General features: G+C 41.9%; 2 protein-coding genes across 5 annotated transcripts in view; both read right to left on the reverse strand.

Moving 5' to 3' along the window:
* DYRK4 (dual specificity tyrosine phosphorylation regulated kinase 4) overlaps window positions 1–1,325 on the reverse strand; it is a 161,513-nt gene extending 160,188 nt beyond the window's left edge. The window contains exon 1 of the mRNA XM_033951753.1: window positions 1,202–1,325. Coding sequence (XP_033807644.1) covers window positions 1,202–1,325 — 124 coding nt within the window. The remainder of the gene's footprint in view (window positions 1–1,201) is intronic.
* RAD51AP1 (RAD51 associated protein 1) lies at window positions 1–25,570 on the reverse strand. Of its 4 annotated transcripts, none has more exons than XM_033950827.1 (10): window positions 25,297–25,563; window positions 21,664–21,704; window positions 14,238–14,373; window positions 9,971–10,065; window positions 9,539–9,622; window positions 5,920–6,078; window positions 3,962–4,123; window positions 2,524–2,664; window positions 1,343–1,505; window positions 1–1,261 (listed from the first exon to the last, which is right to left on the reverse strand). In XM_033950827.1, exons 1-9 carry the CDS (start codon window positions 25,311–25,313, stop codon window positions 1,378–1,380), a joined length of 963 nt encoding a protein of 320 aa, XP_033806718.1. In that variant the 5' UTR covers window positions 25,314–25,563; the 3' UTR covers window positions 1–1,261; window positions 1,343–1,377. The 4 variants fall into 4 exon arrangements, with proteins under 4 accessions (XP_033806718.1, XP_033806717.1, XP_033806720.1 ...); XM_033950828.1 differs by lacking the exon at window positions 1–1,261 and adding an exon at window positions 1,715–1,766 and having other exon boundaries at window positions 1,364–1,505; window positions 25,297–25,570; XM_033950826.1 differs by having other exon boundaries at window positions 1–1,505; window positions 25,297–25,560.

Here is a 25,570-nt window from a genome sequence, read left to right on the forward strand (position 1 = left end):
TAAAGTGAACTTCTTTAATTAGCCATGTGCTTTAAGAGGTCCACAAACATCTTTAGCCCTCATTTTTTAAAGCCTTATTTTAGAAGAGTTGGGTTTTAACCCCTACTCTCAATGGATAACTATTCTCCCCACATTGAAAGATTAAGGCTAACAATTTCAGAAATGTTTGAGAAACAACCTTCTTATACAAGAAAGTTAATACACAATATTTTAAAATTCAATCACCTTCCTAACTTATTTTAAAATGTATAAAAGCAATCTTTATTAATACATACAATAAGGATTTAAGTTAAATACTATGTATTTTAAGCAATCTTTATTAATACATACAATAAGGATTTAAGTTAAATACTATGTATTTTAAGCAGTGTGAGACTTCCCCAGGGCTCATATTAAATTGCCAATAGCTAACCAAAGGACCAGAGTCTAAATGGGATGTTTCCACACTTCTGTTTCAGTTCCCAATTGGAAGAACACTGAGCCCTGCTGCATTACAACCATTTTGCACATCTGTGAGAAGAGGTCTCCAGGAAGAATATTTTTGGCAGAGCCGCTGGTAGAGAAAGACAAGATACCAGGTTTCATCTAGGCACCCCTAAAGTGTCAAGGATATAATCAACCTCACTTAAAATTTCAAAAGCATTTCTCTAATGACTGATGTATTAATTATGTGAAAAGTCTCATTTTTAAAAAGCAACAATTAAAAGTAGAAATGTAAGTACAAAAACTAAACCCAGACTCCATCAGGTATCATTGTTTTCTAAACTTTCCTCATAAAAAAACAGGGGATCCTTTTACAAAGCCACTGTAGAGGTTACAGCCCGCAGAAGAAACCTCTATTGTGGCTTTGTAAAAGCCAGTGTAAAATGGTACAAAAAAACAAACAAAGGAAGAAATAGGGAGTTCTGAAGCTTAAGCCAGTAACTCCCAGACATCTCAGAATTGAGTGATAACACACCCAAACTTTATAAATCTAGTTTTTCAATGGTCACATCACCCAGTGGGATCCAACACACAGCACAACAGTTTTCAGGTTTGTTGAAGAATCCCGTTTTAGTCTTTCTTCCAGGATCTGTAGATACTAAATGCCCCTTCCACAATTTAGCTTTTTATAAAAAGTCAGATGTTAGTTTTTAGATAGATGCAGGTCCACATCCATGCTGCTCAGGCCCTCTAATGGCAAAAAGAACCAATTCTGTACCTTGACAATAGGGCAGGATTTCTAATCTTCTTAAGAACAGGTTCACAATGAGCTCGGATCCTATGAAGAAGAGAACAGGAAATAATCCAGAATAATTCCGACAGTAGCCCCGGTAACATTCCATATTGTAATCCAACAAACCAGCAAGTGTGTGAAGAAAGCTGGCTCCAGGAACTTCAGCTGCTTGCAACACTGGGATGAAGGGGTTTAACTCTTGCTAACCTGGACAGACCAAGTCGGAGACCTTGATTTGGGGATTTCACAGAGACTCTCCCTAATGAGTTACTACTGCTTCCTGACAGAGCTGTAAATTTAAAAGAAAAAGCATCTATAGCATGTTATATACTGCATATACCTCACAGTTCACAAATGCCAGCAAATTACAAAACAAAGTCAACAGCAGCTAGAGTAACATGGGACATCTTCAAAGATGCAACGTGGAAAAGTCACTTAACCTTTCATGGTCTCAGATACAAGCTTGGATTACGACTCCAGGGGCAGGAAAATACTTACCACACCAGAATGCAACTCATCTTGAGTTACTACTGAAAAGATGAACAAAGTCCTAAATTGAGGGAATCAAGAGGGGCGATATAAATGAGAGTATTTGAAACTCATGAGTTTGTTTCCATCCCCCAGGCCACAGTTTTGCTTATTTTTCTTATGATTATTATAAAAGTGCATTCTTTGAAACAAATGTGATAAAATTAAAATCAAAAGGCAAAACTAAAATCCCAACAGTTATAGACAATTGCAGAGGGAAGGTGTGGCACAGCGGTTAAAGCTACAGCCTCAGCACCCTGAGGTTGTGGGTTCAACTCCATGCTGCTTCTTGTGACCCTGGGCAAGTCATTTAATCCCCCATTACACCAGGTACATTAGATAGATTTAATATACAGTACAGTGTACCTTTATACAATCATAACCCTCCCATATGCCTACACTAAGAACCAATACTAATTTCTTCCTGAATAATGAAGTGAATTTTGATATCAGATCAACTAAATAATTCACATGAACCTCCTTAAGCTTATTTTATAAAGGCAAGCTCAGCAGACACAAGTATATGTGCCTTGGTCGGTCATGTCATCTTTGGGATTTCTCTGGGACTCATTATCGGCAATACAACAGAGAAAAATTAGCCCATGGTTTCTAGTTATATTTTTAATCAGACAATTCATATATGTTTAATAGCTGTATACCTCTTTTTTTTATTATCATCAATCTATTTTGTGAGCCTACAATAAAAAAGGACCCCTTAAAAGAGCCATTGCCCTTCCCTACATAAGAGATTGTGGAAAGGTTACATAATATGTAAATACCTGGTGGAGTCCACATAGGTTTCCTAATGGTGCCTGGAGAGCTAAGCACTTGCAATGGCTTCCCAACTGCTTCAGGAGAAACAGGAGTCTTCTTCGGAGATTTTTCTTTAACAGAACGTGGAGCAGTAGCTACAGGAGTTACTGTATGAAAAAAAACAACACACAGATTTAGAGCAATGTTTATCAACCCATTCCTCCTTGGTTTGCAAATCTTTCATGCGTACTCATTACACCTGACTGGCTGGGTGAGAAGCACTGAGTGATTGAGATTTCTATCCCGTCCTGCCAACAGCTCAGAATGGGTTACAAAAGGACATTTACAGTGTAAGAGGAGGTCATGAAGTTAAAGACAGGGACCAAAGAGCTGAAACCGAGAGAAGTATATAGAGAGACAGTTTCCTAACTATACAGGGACAAGAGGATACAGATAGTAGCTTTCAAAGGGCTCAGTTTACAAGGAGTCAGCATCCTTGGTAAAAAGGAAGGTCTTTGTTGCTCTCCAATTTAGGAATATGGCAGTCACATATGTATAGTTCATAAGAATTGCCATAGTGGGACAGACCGAAGGTCCATCAAGACCAGTATACTGTTTATCCTAGGACAGGGGTAGGCAATTCCGGTCCTCGAGAGCTGGAGCCAGGTCAGGTTTTCAGGATCTCCACCATGAATTTGTATGAGATGGATCTGCATTCACTGTCTCCTTGAGATGCAAATCTATCTCATGCATATTTATTGTGGATATCCTGAAAACCTGACCTGGCTCCGGCTCTTGAGGACCGGAATTGCCTACCCCTGTCCTAGGAATAAGCAGTGGCTTTCCCTAAGCCATCTCAATAATGGCCTATGGACTTCTCTTTTAGGAAATTACCCAAATCTTTTTTAAACCCTGCTAAGCTAACTGATTTCACCACATTCTTCAGCAACGAATTCCAGAGTTTAATTACACTTTATGTGAAGAAATGTTTTCTCCAGTTTGTTTTAAATCTACTACTTAGTAGCTTCATCACATGCCCCCTAGCCCTAGTATTCTTGGAGCGAACAAGTGATTCACATCTACCCTTTCCACTCCACTCAGTATTTTAAAGATCTCTATCAATATCACCCCTGAGCCTTCTCTTCTCCAAGCTGAAGAGCCTTAGCAGCTTTAGCCTTTTCTTGTAGGGAAGTCGTCCCATCCCTTTTATTATTTTTGTCGCCCCCCTCCCCCCCTTCTGTACCTTTTCTAATTCCACTATATCTTTTTGGAGATATGGTGATCAGAACTGCACACAGTATTCAAGGTGGCTTTTACATTTCAGCAACTACCTCATATTAAAAATGTTCTCAAAAATACATTTATTATGATCTTTAGTTGGTAAGTGCATCCACTGAACAATAAGCAATGGAAGAGCCAAAGAAAGCAAAACTGGCAGGATGGCCAACCATCTCTGGGCTGTACCTGTTATATTCATTTTGCATCCAGGGGATTTCTTCCTTTTCTCTTCTGCCTTCACTTTGAGCTCCGTGTGTTTCTTTTTGCTTTCCTTAGCTTTCTTCCCCCTTTTTACAGAAAACTCTTCATCTTCATCACTGAAACTGGATTCGCTCTCTGAGGCTTCATCTGGAAGCGAGGGATAGTAATGCACAAAGAAGCCAATCCCAGACAAACTGACAATACAAACCGTTCTTGAAAGTTTAGGTTAAACATTAAATGACTGGTTACTTTCCTATGTAAGAACATAAGAAGTTGCCTCCACTGGGTCAGACCAGAGGTCCATCGCACCCTGCGGTCCGCTCCCACGGCGGCCCATCAGGTCTATGACCTGTGAAGTGGTTCCTGACCATTTCTATAACTTACCTCTACTTCTATCTGTACCCCTCAATCCCCTTATCTTTTAGGAACCTATCTAAACCTTCCTTGAACCCCTGTAATGTGCTCTGGCCTATCACAACCTCCGATTTTGTAGTTCCTTTTCCATCTCTATAATTGTTTGCTATTGTTATTGTAAACGGTTTTGATTTGCAAGTCAGTGAGGTATATCAGATAAAGATAACCTGAATTTTCACACTGGTACAAGTTACCATAGGAGGTGATGAATCTGTCCATGGCACTTCATATCTATCTGCCTTGTTATGTATAGTAAGTCCTACCTAAAAGCAAGTGTTATAGTACAAAACCTCTCGTAGGCCTCTGCAGTGCTACAGTTTTATGACAGTACTCCTGGCAGAATTCTGCACAATAAAGAATTGCACAGTCGTACAGAATCTCGACAGTATCAGCACCTTCAGGCTGTGGTATCGGCAGCAACTCCCACACACTCCCTGCCACTAACCCAGAAGTCTCTCCATGGCAGAGGGAAGGCTTCCAGGTTAGAAGCAGGTAGCATGCAAGAGTGGCTGCCAATATTGCGACTCGAAGATGCAAGCCTTAGCTTACAGGGGAGGAGAGGAAAGAAAGTTGCTGGCACAGTGGGAGGGAAGAAGTGAGAGGAAGGAAAGATGGAGGCACAGGGGGAGGAGAGGAAGACATGCATGGTGAGGGGAGAGGATGAAATTGCAATAATGGAGGGGAGGAAGGGAGAGATGGTGTATGGAAGGGAGAGAGAAAGGTGGATGAGAGGGAGGGAGAGATGCACAGAGTGAGGGGAAGGGAGTGAGAGAAATGCTGGACCATGGGGGAGAGTGCAGCAGGGAAGAGATAGGGAGATGTAAGGTTACCAGGGTGGGGAGGAAAGGAAGAGAGAGCAGATGCTGGGCTATAAGGGTGGAGGAAGGAAGATGCTGAGAATGGTACAACCTTGAGGGGGAAGAATGGGTGGCAAGGAAACAGATGAGCAAATATATATAATAGAGGGTAAAAATATGGTAATGGCGGTACGTTGAAGATGAAAAGGAACAGAGGGCTGAGGAAGGAATGAGATGGGGAATGGGAGAGAATTTGGAAATTTGATAGGTAGCTGAAAAGTGAAAAAGAGAAGGGTAAGAAAGAGGCAGAAAAGAGCTAAAAAGGAATGATCAATAAATCTGAGGCAGCTGTAGTGAGGGAATAGACAGGAGTGAGTTGAAAAGACAAATGGAGAATTAGCAGACGACAGGAAAGCAGAAAAAAGAAACTGGAACCAACACGATGGAAATATAAAACATCCGGATAACAAAGGTAGAAAACCATATTTTAACTGTTTAAATGGAATATGGATAATAATTAGCAAAAATGTTATTTAAATTATGACAAATAAACTTGCAGAGTTTGCTAATTTTGTGCGCAGAATTCCACCAGGAGTAAAATAGCCTTTCAGTAAAATGCTTGATTAACAAAGGGCCATGGATTTGATCTACTGCCTTACTCTGTTCCTAGTCAGCTCACATCTAAGCATTTTCCATTGAAAATTTCACAAAGCATGCAAAGCAGAGACTTACTGGCAGTAGAATCTTGTTCCTCCTCTTCCTCAGCTTTTCTGTCAGCATCACTCTCATGCATCAACAGCTTTTTCTGTTCTGACATGGCCCTGGATGCAGCTGCTCTCCGCCTGCGACCACCTATTTGATAATCTTGTACATTTGTGATTTTATCTAACTCTGCAGAATAGAAGAGGGAAAATGAAATCTGATGCCTACCGGACAAGAAACGGCAGAGTAATCAAGATGACATCACATTAAGAGGCGGCATGAATGCACCAGGAGTGGAGTGCTTGGCAGGGCTGGAGTTGGAGACAATTTTGGGTACCTGGAGTTGGAGTCGTGGGTACCAGAAATTGAGGAGTCAGAGTCAAAGGATTTATCTACTAACTCCAGTCCTGATTTCAAAACATATAGATAAAACCAGGGCTGTGGAGTCAGAGACAATTTTGGGTACCTGGAGTCGGAGTCGTTGGTACCAGAAACAGGAGTCAGAGTCGAAGGATTTATCTACCGACTCCACAGCCCTGGTGCTTGGGATGCATAAGGACTGCCTGACCCTTCAGAAAGTTGCTTCAGGGCTCATTTTCAAAGCACTTAAAGAGCTTTGTAAATATGCTTCTGAATCTCTTTGTTTCTGTATTTAATATAAGAGCATAAGCATCCCCATACTGGGATAGACCAAAAGGTCCATCAAGCCTTATATTATGTTTCTAACTGTGGTCAATCCAGGTTACAAGGAACTTGTACTGGTGGCTCTGCTGACCTTTTCTATGCCTTTCCAGAATCACAAGTGGTCCTGGAGGACTGGAAAAGAGCAGGCGTGGTCTCTCTCTACAAAAGCAGGAGGAGTTTGGAAACTACAGGTCGGTTAGTCTGACCTTTGCAGTAAGTAAATTAATGGAAATACTATATATATATTTTTTTAAAAACAAACAAAGAATAATGAGGTTTCTAGAATCCAACAGACTGTGGTACCCAAAGCATCATGGTTTTACTAGAGGTAGGTCTGATTAATTTCTTTGACTGGGTGGCCAGACAGTTGAATTGAAGAAGAGCATCAATGCTCCCTATAGGTATGTGCATATTTTTTTCTCGTGCGAGTGACAAGGTCTAAAAACCAACAATGTTTCAGATTTGAAAGTAATTTTGTGAGTGACCATGTAAAATCTGTGAGCAATGCTCCTAGAACGTATGAGCGATTGCTCACCTGCTCCGCTTAGAGCAGGGGTGTCAAAGTCCCTCTTCGAGGGCCGCAATTCAGTCGGGTTTTCAGGATTTCCCCAATGAATATGCATGTGATCTATTTGCATGCATTGCTTTCATTGTATGCTAATAGATCTCATGCATATTCATTGGGGAAATCCTGAAAACCCGACTGGATTGCAGCCTTCGAAGTGGGACTTTGACACCCCTGGCTTAGAGGGAACATAGACCAGCACTAGATTTTTAGCAAAGCCTTTGACACTGTTCCACACAGGCAACTTATAAAGAACTCAGTGTGGGCCTTGAAGTGACTGACTGGGTTAGGAACTAGTTCAGTGGAAGGTGGTAAATGAAATGCATTCTGAGACATTGTGCTGCAAGGATTGGTAATTGCTCCAGTTCTTAATGGTTTTGTAAGCAAGATGTCCGGAGCTATACTCGGAGAGAGCCCTCAGGAAAGAGACTCGGGAGTACTTGTAGACAAGTCAATGAAACCGTCTGTGCAATGCATGACGCAGAAAGGGCTAACAGAATGCTAGGAATGATTAAGAAGGGGATCATTAACAGATCTGAAAAGGTTATCATGCCTTTATACCAGGCCATGATATGCCCCCACCTGGAACACTGCGTCCAACACTGGTCGCAGTACATGAAAAAGGACATAGTACTACTGGAAAGGGTCCAGAGAAGAGTGACAAAAATGGTTAAGGGACTGGGGGAGTTGCCGTACAATGAGAGGCTAGAGAAACTGGGCCTCTTCTCCCTTGAGAAGAGAAGACAGAGAGGACACGATCGAAACATTCAAGATATTGAAGGGAATTGACTTAGTAGAGAAAGAGAGACTGTTCACCCTCTCCAAGGTGAAGAGAATGAGAGGGCACTCGCTGAAGTTAGAAGGGAAAAGATTCCGTACATATGTAAGGAAGAAACCTGGAATGCTCTTCCGGAGGCTGTTATAGAGGAAAACACCCTTCAGGGATTCAAGACAAGGTTGTATAAGTTCCTACTAGAATAGAACATACGCAAGTAAGGCTAGACTAATAGGGCACTGATCTTTGACCTAAGGGCTGCCGTGTGAGCGGACCGCTGGGCATGATGGACCACTGGTCTGACCATAAGAAGCGGTAGTTCTTATGTTCAACATTGTGGAATGGGTGTTTAGTAAGGTTTGTCTTTTTGCAGATAGCAAAATCTGCAATAATTAGACACTTCTAATGGCGTGGATAACATGGAAAAGGACCTAGCAAAACTTGGACCAGAATTTGGCAGCTAAGAGTTAATGCTAAAAAATGCAGGGTCATGCAAGGGAGTGGATACAATTTAAGCAAGGAGGTAAAGTAATTTTGTGTACAAGAGGGGGGGGGGGGTGATCACACATGATATTCTTAAGGTGGTCGAACAAGTAAAAAAGGTGATAGCAAAAGCCAAAAGAGGTCTTGGCAGCATAGGGAGAAGGATGGCCAGCAGGAAAAAGGAGATTATAGTGCCTCTGTATAAGACTCTGGCACAACCTCATTTTGAGTACTGGAGACCACACCTTCAAAAAGATATAAACAAAACAGTCAGTCCAAAGGGCCCTATTATAGCAATCAGTGGTCTTGGTTATAGAACACATGGGGGCAGACCTGACAAAGACATTGAAATACCTCTATGGCATAAATGCACAGAAAGATGCAATTGAAAGGAAGCTCTGGAATATGAGGGCATAGGATGAAGGTGAAAGTGATAAATCTTGGAGTACTCTAAGGAAATACTTCTTCACAGAAAGGGTGGTGGATGCGTGGGAACTGTCTTCCAATGAGGGTGTAGAGGTGAAGACCATCAGAATTCAAAAAAAGCTGGAGACAAGTATATAGGGTCTCTAAGGGAGTGAGAATAGATAGCATGGATGGACCTTATGGTTTTTACCGGCTTTCATTTTCTATGTTTCTATTAAGGGACTCTGCTAAAATCACTATAGTTTTTACTCAAAACCATTGCTCACCGGTAGAGCTGCTCCCTCTCCACCTAGATGTTGTGAGATCAAATCCCGGTGCTGGTCCTTGTGACCCTGGGCAAGTCATTTAATCCTCCAGTGTCCGCCGTTTTGAACTTCAGCTTTGACATGCCAAAGCCACAAAAAGGCGGTACACAAGTCCCCATTCCCTTCCCAAAATTAAGAGCAAAGTTAGCAGCACTCAACCAAGTTACAATCTTATTTATGGACTGAATATTGTTGGCATTTTGAAACAGTTTAAGAATCTTAGCATAAAAATCGATATTTCGAAGACCAGTGGCACTAAATACCGCAGAAAGATCCAAAATATAGCAGAAAAGTACTGATCTTTGTGAGACCCCAAATGCAAAGCGGTATTTGCATAATATTTCCTTAATGAGGTTGCTAAAGCTACTCTAAGGTCTTCAAAGGAATTATAGAACAGTATAAATAACTCACCTAAGGCAACGCTATCCACACTGCAGTTGGAGAAGGGAGCGCCAGCCATGCCTTCTGCTTCAGAAGACGCACATTTTTCAATCCCTACCAAACAATAGCACACTTTGTAGTATTACAGTAAAAACTGCCGGATTATGCTTGGTTTGCTAATGCGAGAGATTATTATTGGCTCTACAAACTAGACAAATGATTAATGAGGCACAGATATGCAGCAACCCATTTGTATGTTTACAAGAACATTTTGCAATGTCTATAATGTAATCACTAGCAAGAAAAAGGCAATTGGTAAGAGGTGAACGAGATGACAAGGTAAGAGAAATGTATTGTAACTGATTTGGTATTAGTGCAATGGATGTATGGACTTAATGATGCTCCCTAAATAACTTGGGTTCTCCTCGAGAGAAGTGATATATAAATGAACAACTAACCAACCTGTTTCTGGTGCTGCTCCTGCAGGTCGTTCTTGCACTGAGAGAGCCAATGCAACTTCTAAGTCTCTCTGATACAGTTTTTCCTTCACAGATAGTCTAAAACAGACAAAAAAAATCAGAGCCGATATCCCAGAGCCCCCTTTTTTCATTGCAGTCAGTTCCACTCGCATACAGATGAAGGTGAAAAGTTTAAATATGATTTGTGTTCCAGCTGGTTCTGCAAAACCTTAAGTATTACAGTATTATGTAAGTATTAATGCCCAATGCAGTAACTAGTGATATACGAGTGCATTATGTGTTCTAACCTTTAGAGTACATTTTAACATGAATAATATGTTTAGATCATGGTAGTAAAGTTAAAAAGACTGGATTCTCTGATCCAACCCATCATCTTTATGCCAAAGAGCCTCTATCCCTGGACCAGGGAGCCCCCAACCTACCCGTTCAGTACACCACTCCCCCAACTTGCCTACATCTATCTATTCGGTCCCACACAGATTGCCACCCCATTTAGCAACCAACAGTAGATAATACAAAGGGAGAAGGCAGCATTGAAACAGTTAGTAAAGGATGACCCATTGGTGAAGCGAAGTGGAGAAGGGAATTTCAGTGGGCTTTAGCTGGAAGGAGGAGCCCAGATCTGAAACCCCCTTGCCTGGGGTCTTCTGACCAGTGGTCTTCAACTTGGGAAACCCAAGTCACAGGAGGGTTTTTGTTTTCAAGGCTGGTGTTAAGTTCTGATTTTTTCTGGTGATTTGGTGACTACCACCTGCTTCATTGTACTCTTGAAAGCCTGAGGCAGCTGTAGCACCATGATCTGTCTGCTAGGTTGCATGTTCCCCTCTTTGTCCCTCTAATCTAAAGTTTCATACCATAAAGCAACATAGCCAACCTCTGTCTCTCCATAGTAAACTATTTTCTTACAGGTGTTTGGTTTTTTTCCCTTCCCTGTAACTTTAACCTAACATTCCCACCCAACTTTAGATCATAATTCCTTGTTTATTTTCTATGTGGCTTTTCATCTCTCCATACTTGATTTCATCCCTAGTACAAAAATCTCTTTAAAAACACTTAGACCAGGGATGTCAAAGTCCCTCCTCAAGGGCCGCAATCCAGTCAGGTTTTCAGGATTTCCCCCAATGAATATGCATGAGATCTATTAGCATACAATGAAAGCAATGCGTGCAAATAGATCACATGCATATTCATTGGGGAAATCCTGAAAACCTGACTGGATTGCGGCCCTGACTTAGACAGATTCATGCTTTCCATTCTTATTTGATAGTACTTCCCTGCATTTATTAGTTCACTCTCTTGTCTTGATTACGGCAGCTCTTTGCATGATCTTCCCTCAATACCAACTCTGCAGATACCGCTGTCAAACTAGTTTATGGTGCTACATTCCTTGTGCAGGAACATTAGCTCCATATCTTTTCTAGAACTGCATTCACGATTCTCACACTTGCCCATCAAATCCTGCATTGTACCTTTCTTCAACTGTTGTTTAATTCCTTATGTTCCATCTCATGCTCTCCATTCTGCCAACCAGCACCTTTTAATAGTTCTCTTTGTACATAAGAACATAAGCAATGCCTCTGCTGGGTCAGACCTGAGGTCCATCTTGCCCAGCAGTCCACTCACGTGGCGGCCCAACAGGTCCAGGACCTGAGCAGTAATCCTCTATTTATACCCTTCTATTCCCTTTTCCAGCAGGAAATTGTTCAATCCCTTCTTAAATCCCAGTACTGTACTCTGCCTTATAACGTCCTCTGGAAGCGCATTCCAGGTGTCCACCACACGTTGGGCATTTGTATTGAATCTGTCCCCTTTCAACTTTTCCGAATGCCCTCTTGTTCTTATATTTTTTGAAAGTTTGAAGAATCTTTCCTTTTCTACTCTCTCTATGCCCTTCATGATCTTGTAAGTCTCTATCATATCCCCTCTAAGTCTTCTCTTCTCCAGGGAAAAGAGCCCCAGTTTCTCCAATATTTCTCTTTCTCTCTCTCTCTGTCTCTTTCTCTCTCTCTCTCTATTTCTCTCTGTCTCCCTTTCTCTCTCTCTTTCTGTCCCTCTCTACTCTCTCTATGCCCTTCATGATCTTGTAAGTCTCTATCATATCCCCTCTAAGTCTCCTCTTCTCCAGGGAAAAGAGACCCAGTTTCTCCAATCTTTATCTATCTATCTCTCTCTCTCTTTTTCTCTCTCTCTCTTTCTGTCTCTCTCCCTTTCTCTCTCTCTCTCCCTTTCTCTCTCTCTCTCTCCCCCTTTCTGTCTCTCTTTCTGTCCCTCTCTACTCTCTCTATGCCCTTCATGATCCTGTAAGTCTCTATCATATCCCCTCTAAGTCTCCTCTTCTCCAGGGAAAAGAGACACAGTTTCTCCAATCTTTCTCTATCTATCTCTCTCTCCCTTTTTCTCTGTCTTTCTATCTCTCTCTCTTTCTGTCTCTCTCCCTTTCTCTCTCTCCCTTTCTGTCTCTCTCCCTTTCTGTCCCTCTCTACTCTCTCTATGCCCTTCATGATCCTGTAAGTCTCTATCATATCCCCTCTAAGTCTCCTCTTCTCCAGGGAAAAGAGACACAGTTTCTCCAATCTTTCTCTATCTATCTCTCTTTCTCTCTCTCTCTCTTTCTCTCTCTCTTTCTGTCCCTCTCTACTCTCTCTATGCCCTTCATGATCTGTAAGTCTCTATCATATCCCCTCTAAGTCTCCTCTTCTCCAGGGAAAAGAGACTCAGTTTCTCCAATCTCTCAGTGTATGAAAGGTTTTCCATCCATTTGTACAGAGTTGCTCACACTCTGCTTGCTCCTCTTATTTCAGTGTCACTGCTGAGACCCTGTGAACTCCCTCCCCCTGGACCTTCGTTCAGAATTATCATTTAAAAAATATAAATTCTCTATTAAAACACACTTTCATAACAGCATACCCATCTTGCCAAACACCAGCCCCCAATTCACCTTGCTTATGACACATCTTTAGTTTATTAGAGAGACTACAAATATAAACAATTGTAAAACCTATGTGATTTACAATTTAAAAAATATTAGGTATGGGGAACGATACGAACACACCCAGACAGGAACGGAAAACCAGACCTACAGTTGCAGAAGGAAAATGGTAAAGGGCAGAATTATAATATATAGCATAGGGATGAAGGGGAAGGATTTTCCTTTTGTATATTACAATTAATTTAATTTATACTCCCCTTTTCCTTACCTTATATTTTAATATTTGGAATTTTACCTAGGCTCCCTACCGTTTCTTTCTAGAGGCACTGCCTTTGACTTTTTTTTAAGCCATTTGTAAATTGCTTAGATGTTTTTGTTTAATTTGAAGTATGGATTCAATATACCTCTTTTCTGTGGTTACAATCAAAATGGTTTACATATTATACATACAAGTGCTTATTTTGTACCTGGGGCAATGGAGATTTGAGTGACTTATGACTTTAAATCTCTTTGGGCTTCAGGGCCGCTAGGCTCTGTAAAAGAAGCCATAAGTTTTAAAAGTTAAACTCCCTTCAACAGGTCAGTTTGATCTGAGCCAAAGGATGATCATCACTGGAATTTTCTGAAGGTAGCAGATGTGTCAGTTTTGCTCAGGCTACAGAAGCATTCAGACCCTGTGTAACTGTGATTTATATTAAGCAAGGTTATTTGTAAACCGCCTTGGTTTAGGCTGTGTATACATTTTTAAAATAAATAGATTTTGGTATCTATGGCAAATCGAAACACGGCAAGAGTACAGCAGGATATTTGGGTATCTGTAACTCTGAAGAAACAAACTCATGCTTGCCCTAAAACATACATGCAAAAGATTAAAAGAAAAAAATAACTTAAAGAGTTCAGAGGTATTAAAAGATGGAAAAAGGTAACGCTGATGGCAGAGCCCAGGTATGCTGATCAGTACCCAGCACAATAGTAGGAGGCAGTGGCTCAAAAGAGTTGTCCTGTTGGATATAAGTTAGTTTTAGTTTAGTGATGGACATTTATATGCCTATCTATTCAAAACAGCAGACGACCCAGAGGAAGAAAATGAGCAGACTGAATGGTCCAATTGGGCATTATCTCCTGGCATTTACGCTCATTTTAATGGAATTACTCAGGCAAAATCCATCCAATATGGATACAGGAAAGAATAAGAAACTCATTTTTCATTAGACTTGCCAGTACGCAGGAAAAGAGAACTCTGACAAATTTCAAACTGTTCTTGTATATCAAAGAGATTCTGCTCCATAATATGGTACCTTCATTCCTAGTTCATCCTCACCTTTCAACCTGAGGCTTACGTTCAGGCACCATCTCCTGTGTTTGGGACTTTTTCAGCAGTTTCTTTTTCTCCTTCTTTGACTCAGCTACTTTAGATTTTTTGCTTGGAGGCGCAGTGGCACATGTAAAATCCTCATCTGTTAGACAAAATTAAGAGAAAGGAATAAGGAAAATGATTTTTGCCACTGTAGGCAGTAGTTCTCAAGACCCTCAGAAAATGCTCAGTAAAATTGTGATGCGAAAGGACCAGACTAAAAGACCACAGACTGGAAACATAACAGGATGCAGAGGCCCAGGACTGGCAGTATACTCATGGAGGTGGTTACTGAGAACCGAGTAATTTTCTCATGACAACATCTAGAAATGTCCAATGCTAATACTGAATTTACCTCTAGTACAAGCTGCAGCCTCACAATCGCTGGCGTTCTATGCATGGAATGAAGTGGGGGAGTGAAGAAAATGGACAGTAGCAGAGGCTGTGCAGTTATTTATACTCAATGAATCCAGAGACAGACTCCAAGCAAAATACATTATCCAAAATAATAGCCAGAAATAAATGACACACAAAAGTATGAATCAAAAAAACAAACGCTGAAATGGCTGAAGACTTATACCCTCTACCTGACATCTCCTGGACAACAAATATGAAAAAAGAAAGACTGCTTGGAAAGATAGAAACATAGAAGATGACGGCAGAAAAGGGCTACAGCCCATCAAGTCTACCCACTCTGCTTACCCACCCCCTGTCTATGCCCTAATGACCCAATTTTCTTATCTTGACCCTCGTAGGGATCCCACATGGGTATCCCATTTATTCTTAAAGTCTGGCACGCTGTCTGCCTCGATCACCTGCACTGGAAGCTTGTTCCAATGATCAACCACTCTCTCTATGAAGAAATACTTTCTGGTGTCGCCATGAAATTTTCCGCCCCTGAGTTTGAGCGGGTGCCCTCTTGTGGCCGAGGGTTCCTTGAGAAAGAAAATATCAGGTACTTAAATATTTCGATCATGTCTCCCCTCTCCCTACGTTCCTCGAGAGTGTAGAGCTGCAATTTGTTCAGTCTCTCTTCGTACGAGAGACCCTTGAGCCCCGAGATCATCCTGGTGGCCGTCCGCTGAACCGATTCAATTCTGCGCACATTTTTACTGGAATGTGGCCTCCAGAATTGCACACAGTACTCCAGATGAGGTCTCACCATGGCCCTGTACAACGGCATTATGACTTCAGGCTTTCGGCTGACAAAACTTCTATTGATACAACCCAATATCTGCCTTGCCTTAGATGAAGCCTTTTCCACTTGATTGGCAGTTTTCATGTCTGCATTGATGATTACTCCTAAATCTCGTTCTGCTGAAGTCCTAGTTAAAGTTTCTCCGTTCAAGAAGTACGTCCTGCATGGATTTCCGCTTCCGAGGTGCATGACCTTACATTTCTTAGCATTGAAGCCTAGCTGCCAGGTTGAGGACCAACTTTCCAATGTAAGCAGGTCCTGCGCCATATAATTCTGTAAACTGCATTCACTTACTATATTACATAGTTTGGTGTCATCGGCGAATAGTGTTATTTTACCTTGAAGCCCTTGAGTCAGATCCTCTATGAATATGTTGAAAAGGAGTGGACTCAGGACCGAGCCCTGCGGCACTCCACTGGTCACCTCCGATGTTTTAGAGAGGGTACCATTAACCACCACCCTCTGAAGTCTGCCACTCAGCCAATCATTGACCCATGCAGTTAGTGTCTCTCCTAACCCCATCGATTCCATCTTGCTTAGCAAGTGGGACACTGTCAAAAGCTTTACTGAAGTCTAGGTACACGACGTCCAAAGACTCTCCCAAGTCCAACTTTCTTGTTACCCAGTCAAAGAAGCTGATGAGATTGGATTGGCAGGACCTACCCTTGGTGAATCCATGCTGACTGGGATCCCGAAGATTCCCTTCATTCAAGATCATGTCCAATTTGCTTTTAATTAGTGTTTCCATGAGTTTGCACACTATTGATGTGAGACTCAACGGTCTATAATTCGCAGCCTCTGCCCTGCAACCCTTTTTATGCAGAGGAACGACATTAGCTAATTTCCAGTCCAGGGGAACTTTCCCCTTACTTAGGGAGAGATTGAATAGCTCAGCCAACAGTTTCGCCAGGACATTGCTCAATTTTCTGAGCACTCTTGGGTGCAAATTGTCTGGTCCCATGGCTTTGTTCACCTTGAGTCTTGCCAGTTCACTGTAAACTTCACCTGGTGTGAACTCAAAATTCTGAAACGGGTCTTCTGTGCTTTGTGTTGCCTTCAACTGCGGACCGTGTCCCGGTGCCTCACAGGTGAAGACTGAGCAGAAGTATTCATTCAGTAGTTCGGCTTTATCGGAATCTGCTTCCACGTAACTTCCGTTCGGTCTTCTAAGGCGTACTATCCCGCCTGTGTTCCTTTTTCTGCCACTAATATACCTGAAGAAGGATTTGTCCCCCTTTTTAATGTTTTTTGCCAGAATTTCTTCCACTCAAAGTTTTGCCTCCCTAACTGCCATTTTGACCGCTGTAGACCTGGTCCTATATTCTACCTTTGCCTCTCTTTTCTCCGTGCGCTTGTAGGAGAGAAACGCTTTTTTCTTCTCCTTAATGAGGTGCGAGATCTCCGCGGTGAACTATTGGGGTTTATTGTTTCTTTGTCGTTTATTTACTGATTTTATAAAGAGGCTAGTTGCTTCATGTATGGTTGATTTAAGTGTTAACCACTTAGCTTCTACATCATTGGTCTCCGCTTGGTCCTGCAGCGTCCAATGGACGAAATCTCCCATGCGTGCAAAGTCTGTGCCCCGGAAATTGAGTACCTTTGTTTTCGTGTTTGATCTAGGGAAGCCTTTCCTAAGGTTGAACCATACTATGTTGTGGTCGCTGGAGGCTAGCGTATCTCCTACTGAGACCTCTGAGACGCTTTCCCTGTTGGTGAGTACCAGGTCGAGGATCGCCTGGGCCCTAGTGGGCTCCGTTACCATTTGTTTGAGACGTGCTCCCTTTATGGAGGTTAAGAGCCTCCTGCTACCGCTGGTTGTCGCTGAAAATGAGTTCCAGTCTGCATCAGGCATATTGAAGTCCTCTAGCAGTACAGCTTCTCCTCGTAGAGTGATATTCTCTATGTCTTCAATTAATTCTGCGTCCATGTCTTCCAGTTGTCTTGGGGGTCTGTATACCACACCTAGATACAGGCATTTTTTTCTGCCTCTTGCCAGGTTTACCCAGAGGGACTCCCCGGTGTACTTGACATCTGTGATCCTGGTGGTTTTGTTGTCCTCTTTAATGTATGTAGAAGAAAGCAAATATTGCAGAAGCAAAAAACTCTGAATGCTGCTTCCCAAATGGGACCCTAGGCAGGGAAAGGTGCCCAGCAGAATGACTCTCTTGAATGCATAGTTCTCACAACCTCAATCGCTACTGGCAAATTAGCAGCTGGCTCCCCATTTACTGAGATTTTCCTCTCAGGCTCAAAATGTAAATGATGATAGATCCTTTAAAGCTATCAATGCTTCTTTATTTTCAGAGTCAGGAAATGATTTCATAAGGAATTTTGCACAGCAAAGAGCATTTTAAATGGAAAGAGATGCTTAAAGAATTGTCCAGATGATGCATACCATATCCTTTTAAGCAATATGGATGTCTGTGTGTACATGCAGAAGGGGAATGGGATGTGATATATTTCCTCTCTGTTGTACAATCAAAGCTGTTTACATTTTTTATTATATGCAGGAACTTTCTATGTCCCTAGTGGGCTCACAATCTAGGCTTTTGCACCTGAGACAATTTAGGAGCTGCAGTGGGAATCAAGCCCAATTCCCCAGACTCTCAGCCTACTGCATTAACCATTAGCCTACCCTACTACTCCACTGTGTTCAAGAGGCTATAAATGACCATGGCTGCTATTTCCTGCAAGGTTTATTGCCTTGGTCTCCTGAATATTAATTTAAGATAAGTGCTACATAGTGCATTGAATGAAAATTATAAAACTGGGCAATGAAGTGGGATTGATTCACTAGCACATTATAACAGATTGTGGTTTGCCCTTCTGAAGGACTAACAAAAATATTAAGATTATTTATCAAAGAGTGTATAGTGCAGGGATATATAAAAGATATAACATATTGGAGATCCCTGCTAGTTTTATATATTAAGCCTGAATCATGCTGTAACATTTTATAAAGACACATAGGCAATCTGTTAGAAAAGTTCTCAGCCCAACCAAGAAGAGAATGACCTGGATATGGTTCAATCAATGATCTGAAACAATGTCAAAACAGGATTTTGTTTCTGCAAATTGCCACTTAACGAAATAAGATCACACTCTTTTCAGCCACAGTGGCAAAAGAAAGCTCAGAATTTAGGAAGTTGGTTGGTTGGGCTGAGAACTTTCCAGCACCCCCTCGTATGTAATAAAAGTGAGTCAAGTATAGGACAATCAAGCCATTGTGACATCACTGATGAGGTTGACTTTTATTGGTGGAATGAGGCACTATGACATCACAGTCCCAGCTCTGGTTACCAGAGACTGACTCTTCACACTACCAGGGTGTGCTGAAAAGCTCTCAGCCCAACCAGGAAGAGAATGACGTGGATGTGGTTCAATCAACAATCTGAAACAATGTCAAAACAGAGAATTTTGTTTCTGCAAATTGGCACTTAATGAAATAAGATAAGACTCTTTTCAGCTCCAGTGGCAAAATAACGCTCAGAATTGAGGAAGTTGGTTGGTCGGGTTGAGAACTTTTCAGCACCCCTCGTATGTAATAAAAGTGAGCCAAGTATAGGACAATCAAGCCCTTGTGACATCACTGATGAGGTTGGCTCTTATTGGTGGAATGAGGCATTATGACATCTTAATCTCAGCTCTGGTTACCAGAGACTGAAAGTCTTCAAACTGCAAGAGCCAAGTATAGGACAATCAAGCCATTGTGACATCACTGATGAGGTTGACTTTTATTGGTGGAATGAGGCATTATGACATCACAGTCCCAGCTCTGGTTACCAGAGACTGAAAGTGTTCAAACTGCAAGAGCCAAGTATAGGACAATCAAGCCATTGTGACATCACTGATGAGGTTGACTTTTATTGGTGGAATGAGGCACTATGACATCACAGTCCCAGCTCTGGTTACCAGAGACTGACTCTTCACACTACCAGGGTGTGCTGAAAAGCTCTCAGCCCAACCAGGAAGAGAATGACGTGGATGTGGTTCAATCAACAATCTGAAACAATGTCAAAACAGAGAATTTTGCTTCTGCAAATGATAACCCTCTTTTCAGCTCTAGTGGCAAAATAACGCTCAGAATTTAGGAAGCTAGTTGGTTGGACTGAGAAGTTTTCAGCACCCCCTCGTATATGGATAGGCATTCCTGTGGTTGGAGGGCGGGCAAACTAGGGCATAGCTAAAAGATACATTTGTTATAAAATATGCATGCATCCCCACCAGATTAGGTGCAAAAGTTACTCCGACCTATGTCAGGTGTTACATTTTGAAAGCTTTTCAGGACGGTGTATATTTATAAACCATTTTACTGAAACACAGTCATTCAAAATGGTGTACATATATTTAAAACAAACAAAAAAGAACTACACAAATCTAGAAAAAAGAATCAAAAAACAAAAGAGACGATCATAACATCAACTCTAAACTAACCAAACATGAACATAGACTATTAGAGCATAACATCAAGCTAGGGGGAAAAAAGAACTGTCTGCATTTATTATACATATCTACATATAGAGCGATATAAATATCACCTTTGTAATACGGGCACAATATACATGCCTATGTGCATTCATGAATAATACAGTATACTTATAAAGACAATATATGCCTGTATTTATTGATATTTATTTGGATTTAGCTCACATCTTATCCGTAGCTCTAGGCAAGTCACATTCAGCTACAGCAGGTTATTTCCCTACTAGTATTTAAGCCCGTTACAGTCTTTACAATCTAATGCTGGGTTTTACTAAACAGTGATACAGATTTCTACTTTGGGCTGGTGAGGTAAATGCTCTGGTACGCATATAATTCCTATGAGCATCGGAGCATTTACCTCACCTGTCTGCAGTAGAAACCTCTATCGCCTTTAGTAAAAGGAGCCCTAAGTTTCTACATGAGACAAGGGAGGGTTAAGTGGAGGGTTAAGTAACTTACCCAAGGTTACAAGAAGCATCAGTGGAAACTGAATTCTGGCTTCCCTGGTCCTAAACTAAACTAAACTAAGCCTTAGGTTTATATACCGCATCTTCTCCACTGAAGTGGAGCTCGACACGGTTTACAGAGTTTAAAAAATATGGGAAGAGAGAAGAGAAAGAGTTTACAAAGCATAAAAAGAGGGGATGTAATCAGGAGAAGAGATTATTATATGCTAGAGAAAAGCCAGGTTTTCAGTTGTTTTCGGAATAGTTGGAGGGAGTCCAGGTTCCGCAGCAGGACAGTGAGGTCGTTCCAGAGGCCGGTGATTTTGGAGAGGAGGGATCTACCCAGTTTACCTGCGTGGAGGATGCCGTGTAGAGAGGGGAAGGATAGTTTATGTCTGTGGGCAGATCTGGTGGTAATTGGTGTCGGGGCGAGGAAGGATAGAGGGATTAGGGGCGGAAGGATGCCGTGAATGATCTTGAAAGCCAGGCAGGAGCATTTGAAATGAATTCTGGAAAGTACTGGGAGCCAGTGAAGATTGGTAAGTAGAGGGGAGACGTGGTCATATTTGCGTTTAACAAAAATCAGCTTAGCCGCAGTGTTCTGGATAAGCTGGAGTCTGCGAAGACTTTTTTTCGTTAGGCCTAAGTAGACGGCGTTACAATAATCGAGTTTGGATAGGATGATGGATTGTACAAGGACGGTGAAATACTTTTGGTGAAAATAGGATCTAACTTTCCTCAGCATGTGGAGGCTGAAAAAACAAGATTTTGCCAGGGAATTCAGGTGATCGTTGAGGGAAAGGGAGGAGTCGATAGTGATGTCGAGGACCTTGCTAGAGAATTCAAGGTGCAGAGCAGGGCCTGTGGGTAGGGTAGGGTCCTGAACCCTTTGCTCTACTAACTATTTATTCTACATATCTCTGTGCTTTTATTAAATAGTTTAGCTTAAAGCTCCTACCCAAGTTTACATTTGTGTAGGGCACAAGTAATTTCTTCATGTCTGCACATATTTTGTAAAATACACACATGTACCAATCATGCCTCTGATTCACCTTTTCTCCCCTTCTACTCTGCCTATATCACATAAAAGCAGGTGATCTGTTCCTCCAGTGTAATTCAATAAACACTGACCTAAACATGTAAAACACTGTTTCACTTATAAAATTACCCTTAAAGGTAGAATGCAGTAAACAGTCAAAGTGAACATGTTTCAAAAACATTTCAAATACTGTCTTCTAGAGTGAGGAAAAAAGCATGGTTTACTTACCATCATTATCAAATTGTGAATAATCAACAATTTTTTTGTTCCTGTAAATGAAAGCACAATTTTATACACACTGTTGATAAATGGTAAAATAGTAACATAGTAGATGAAGGGAAATAAAGCCCAGACTCCCCATTTATTCTAATCTACATTGCAATGCTATATCCCTGTCGTTGCCGGCCCTACATTAAGCAACTAGGCAGCAGAGAGCAGCAACAGTCAATGCAAAACACTAGTATTTTGACAGCCACAAAGAAGAAAGGGCAATTTTCAAATATTCTACTGCCTTATTTTTTTCAATATTCAAAATGGCTTTTGGAAACTGCCTTCATTAGGTAAATATTCCTGGGAGGAATGGTGCTGGAATGATCATGGTTCTTGAGTTTAATTATGAAAATCATGGCGGAGGGGAGCTAGCTAGTAGTGCAGTGGTTCTTAACCTTGTTGGAGGTACTGAACCCCACCAGTTTCATATGCGTGTTCACCGAACCCTTCTTTATTGGAAAAATAAAATATGATTTTTACAAATTCAAAACATAGGTATACAGTGAGGGAAAAATAATATCAATTTTGAAAACAAAAAAGTTCTCCTATATTTCGAATAATAATAACATAATAATGAAATTTACTGCAAATCAGTGTGACTTCTGCTGTTGATTGATAGATCAAGAAACCGAGTACACGATCAGTCTTGATCAAAATCACTGAATAACTGATAGATGATTGAATGTGACCGAAGCGCTATATGAGTCGGAGGTGTGTTTTGACCTCCGCCGAACCCGCGAGACTGACTCACCGAACCCCTGGTGTTCGGTCGAACCCAGGTTAAGAACCACTGTAGTAGTGTAAAACAGTTAATAAAGAAGGGACACAAGGCTGAAGATTCATCTGAGCCTTAATACCCTTACACCGTCCCTGACTGCAATTACTAGTATTAAATGCTTGAGCACTGCTATAGTACTCGCTTCCACCACCTCTGCTGCTATATTCCACCCTCTCAGTAATGTTTCTTCTAATGTCTTAATTTTCCTTCAGCTTCATATCATGTCACCTTTGCCCCTGAAAATCTTTTTCTATGGCAATTTCATACTTTCTGTATCTTACAACAATTTATTATTTCTATAGCGCTATCAGGCGCATGCAGCACTCTACATTGTACATGCAAGAGGTGGTCCCTTCTCAGAAGAGCTTACAATCTAATTATGACAGCCACACAGAGGGAGCTAAAAGGTGGTAGGGGACTATTAAGGGAGTGACAGACATATGTCGGTTGGGTCAGTGTTTAAAAGCGTCAGTGTTTTTAGTCTAGCTTTGAATACCGGCAAAGACGGAGAATGATATAGTGAGCCAGTGCAGCAAGGTAGAAAGGACAGAGCTGGGGAGTTGGCAGTAGAGAAAAAGGCTACAGCTTGTCTAACATATACATGTACAGTATCTCTTCATTTCTCCAGTGACTACACTTCAGATAACTTAATGCTTTTTATAATAATAATTGTTATTATTTATTTATATGCCACCATACTGGGAAGGTTATATGTTTATCTTGCAAGGTCTGCTGGTGTTCTTCCCGAAATCTTTGCCAACCAGGTGGGAGGAAGGGAGTACTGTACACTACAATAAAATTTTAGCCAGGTGGCCCATTCAAAAAGACCTGGGGAAAACACCGCCTGTATTATTTTAGTAATCCTTCCCTGAATCACAATCCACACTATTGATGCAAAGATAGGACCCGGTAACAGCTAAAGTCAATTTAGGTGAATATAAATAAATACCTCCTTCCCCTTTGTCATCCCCACCTACGTTCATAATACTACAGATGCCACTAGCATAACAAAATAGTCATAGTAACCAAACTTAGCAGATGGCAAAACAAGATTGCAGAATGTACATAGAAAACTAAGTGAAAAAATTTAAGTGAAGCAAAGATGCTTCGTTTGCCTGTACAGTGCACACAAGTTATATTAAACGGATGAAGAGTTTTCTCTGTGTGTTGGTTACTCAAAAATCTGGAATAGAGAATGACAGGGGGACAAATTTTCCCACCCCTGCCCCATTCCTGCAAACTCCATCCTCATCTGCACAAGCCTCAAATACTTTAAAATCATACGTGTTCGAAGCTTGTGCGGTTAAGGCAGAGCTTACAGGAATGGGACAGCAACAAAACTCACAGGGAAATTGAGTTCCTGCGCTCTCTAATCTGGAAGGACTTTATTAGTTTATTACCTGAAGTATAAAAATTTTCCAAGGTGTTTGAGATAAATTGGAATAAAAACAATTTCTGTCAGTACGCAGCAAGGGCTTCATCATCATCTTGGACAGGACTCTTGCATTTCAAGCAAGTAAGCAACAATCCTGGTTGGGTAGTTACATCAGTGGAGCCATGCTGTCTTGCGGCGCATTTTGAAAAGAAATTAAAACTGTGCTGTTTGATAAATTCATTTCTTAACTGAAACTTTATTGATAACAAAAATTTTACATTGTGCATTCATAGGAAACATTGTATTTCTTTTAACTATTTGTATTTCACTGAGTGTCCAGCTCTCTTCTGTGTAAACCACCTAGAAATTGTTTGATTGAGGCAGTATAGAAGAATAAAGTTATGTTATGTTATCTGTCCTAATTACAAACTACACTACCTAGGCTAGAAGCGTCAGCATGAAAATATCAAAAAAGATCCTATGATCTAGGGCAGTGTTTTTCAACCTTTTTACACCTATGGACCGGCAGAAATAAAATAATTATTCTGTGGACCGGTATCAGTCCGTGGACCGGTGGTTGAAGAACACTGGGCTAAGTGGTGGGTCAGGCCCCGCCCATCTCTACCCAATCTCCACCCCAGACCCCGCCCCCATAATAGTACTAATTGCACCTTGCACGTCCCTTGCCTCATCTGGAAGCCTTCCCTCTGACGTTGCAACGTCAGAGAGAAGGCTTCCGGTTCAGGCGCAGGATGCCCGTAGGAGCCGCTGCCTGTGGCTTTGTGCACTGAATCAGTGAGGAAGAGGGAGCTGGCTCGAAGATAACGCCGCATCGATCGCACCGTGGACCGGCGGTTGAAGGTGCTGGCCCTGTGGACCGTCAGGAAATTTCTGTGGACCGGCACTGGTCCATGGACCGGCGGTTGAAGAACACTGATCTAGGGCAGTGGTTCCCAACCCTGTCCTGGAGGATCACCAGGCCAATCGGGTTTTCAGGATAGCCCTAATGAATATGCATGGCACAGATTTGCATGCCTATCACTTCCATTATATGCAAATCTCTCTCATGCATATTTATTAGGGCTAGCTTGAAAACCCGATTGGCCTGGTGGTCCTCCAGGACAGGGTTGGGAACCACTGCTCTAGGGCTAGTAAATGAGGCTCTTAGACCAGGGGTGTCCAATGTCGGTCCTCGAGGGCCGCAATCCAGTCGGGTTTTCAGGATTTCCCCAATGAATATGCATGAGATCTATGTGCATGCACTGCTTTCAATGCATATTCATTGGGGAAATCCTGAAAACCCGACTGGATTGCGGCCCTCGAGGACCGACATTGGACACCCCTGTCTTAGACCTAAAAAGAAGAATCAGAGAAAAGTGACTCTTCAGCCACAGAAGGGCAAAACGTCGCCGTCCTAAACTGTGACGGACCTACAAACCTCGCCGGCCGGTCCATCGCGGCCCGCGCATGACAGAAGCTGCCTGAAAGCGCTCTCCGCCCAAAGCGGAGGCCAGTTGCTCCCTCCACGGTTTCGACTAACGGAGCGGCCCGGGGGTTTCCTCTAGCGTTCCCGCTCGCCAGCTCAGTCCAAGCCTCATTCCGGCGCGCCAATCGTTTCTTTGTCTCCTGCAGAGCCTCATTCTGACGCTCCAATAGCGTCTCTATCTCCAAGCCTCCTTTTGGCGCTCCAATAGCTTCTCCCGAGATGTTCC

The sequence above is a fragment of the Geotrypetes seraphini genome, chromosome 7 (genome assembly GCF_902459505.1).
Source record: "Geotrypetes seraphini chromosome 7, aGeoSer1.1, whole genome shotgun sequence".
Classification (NCBI taxonomy): Eukaryota; Metazoa; Chordata; class Amphibia; order Gymnophiona; family Dermophiidae; genus Geotrypetes; species Geotrypetes seraphini.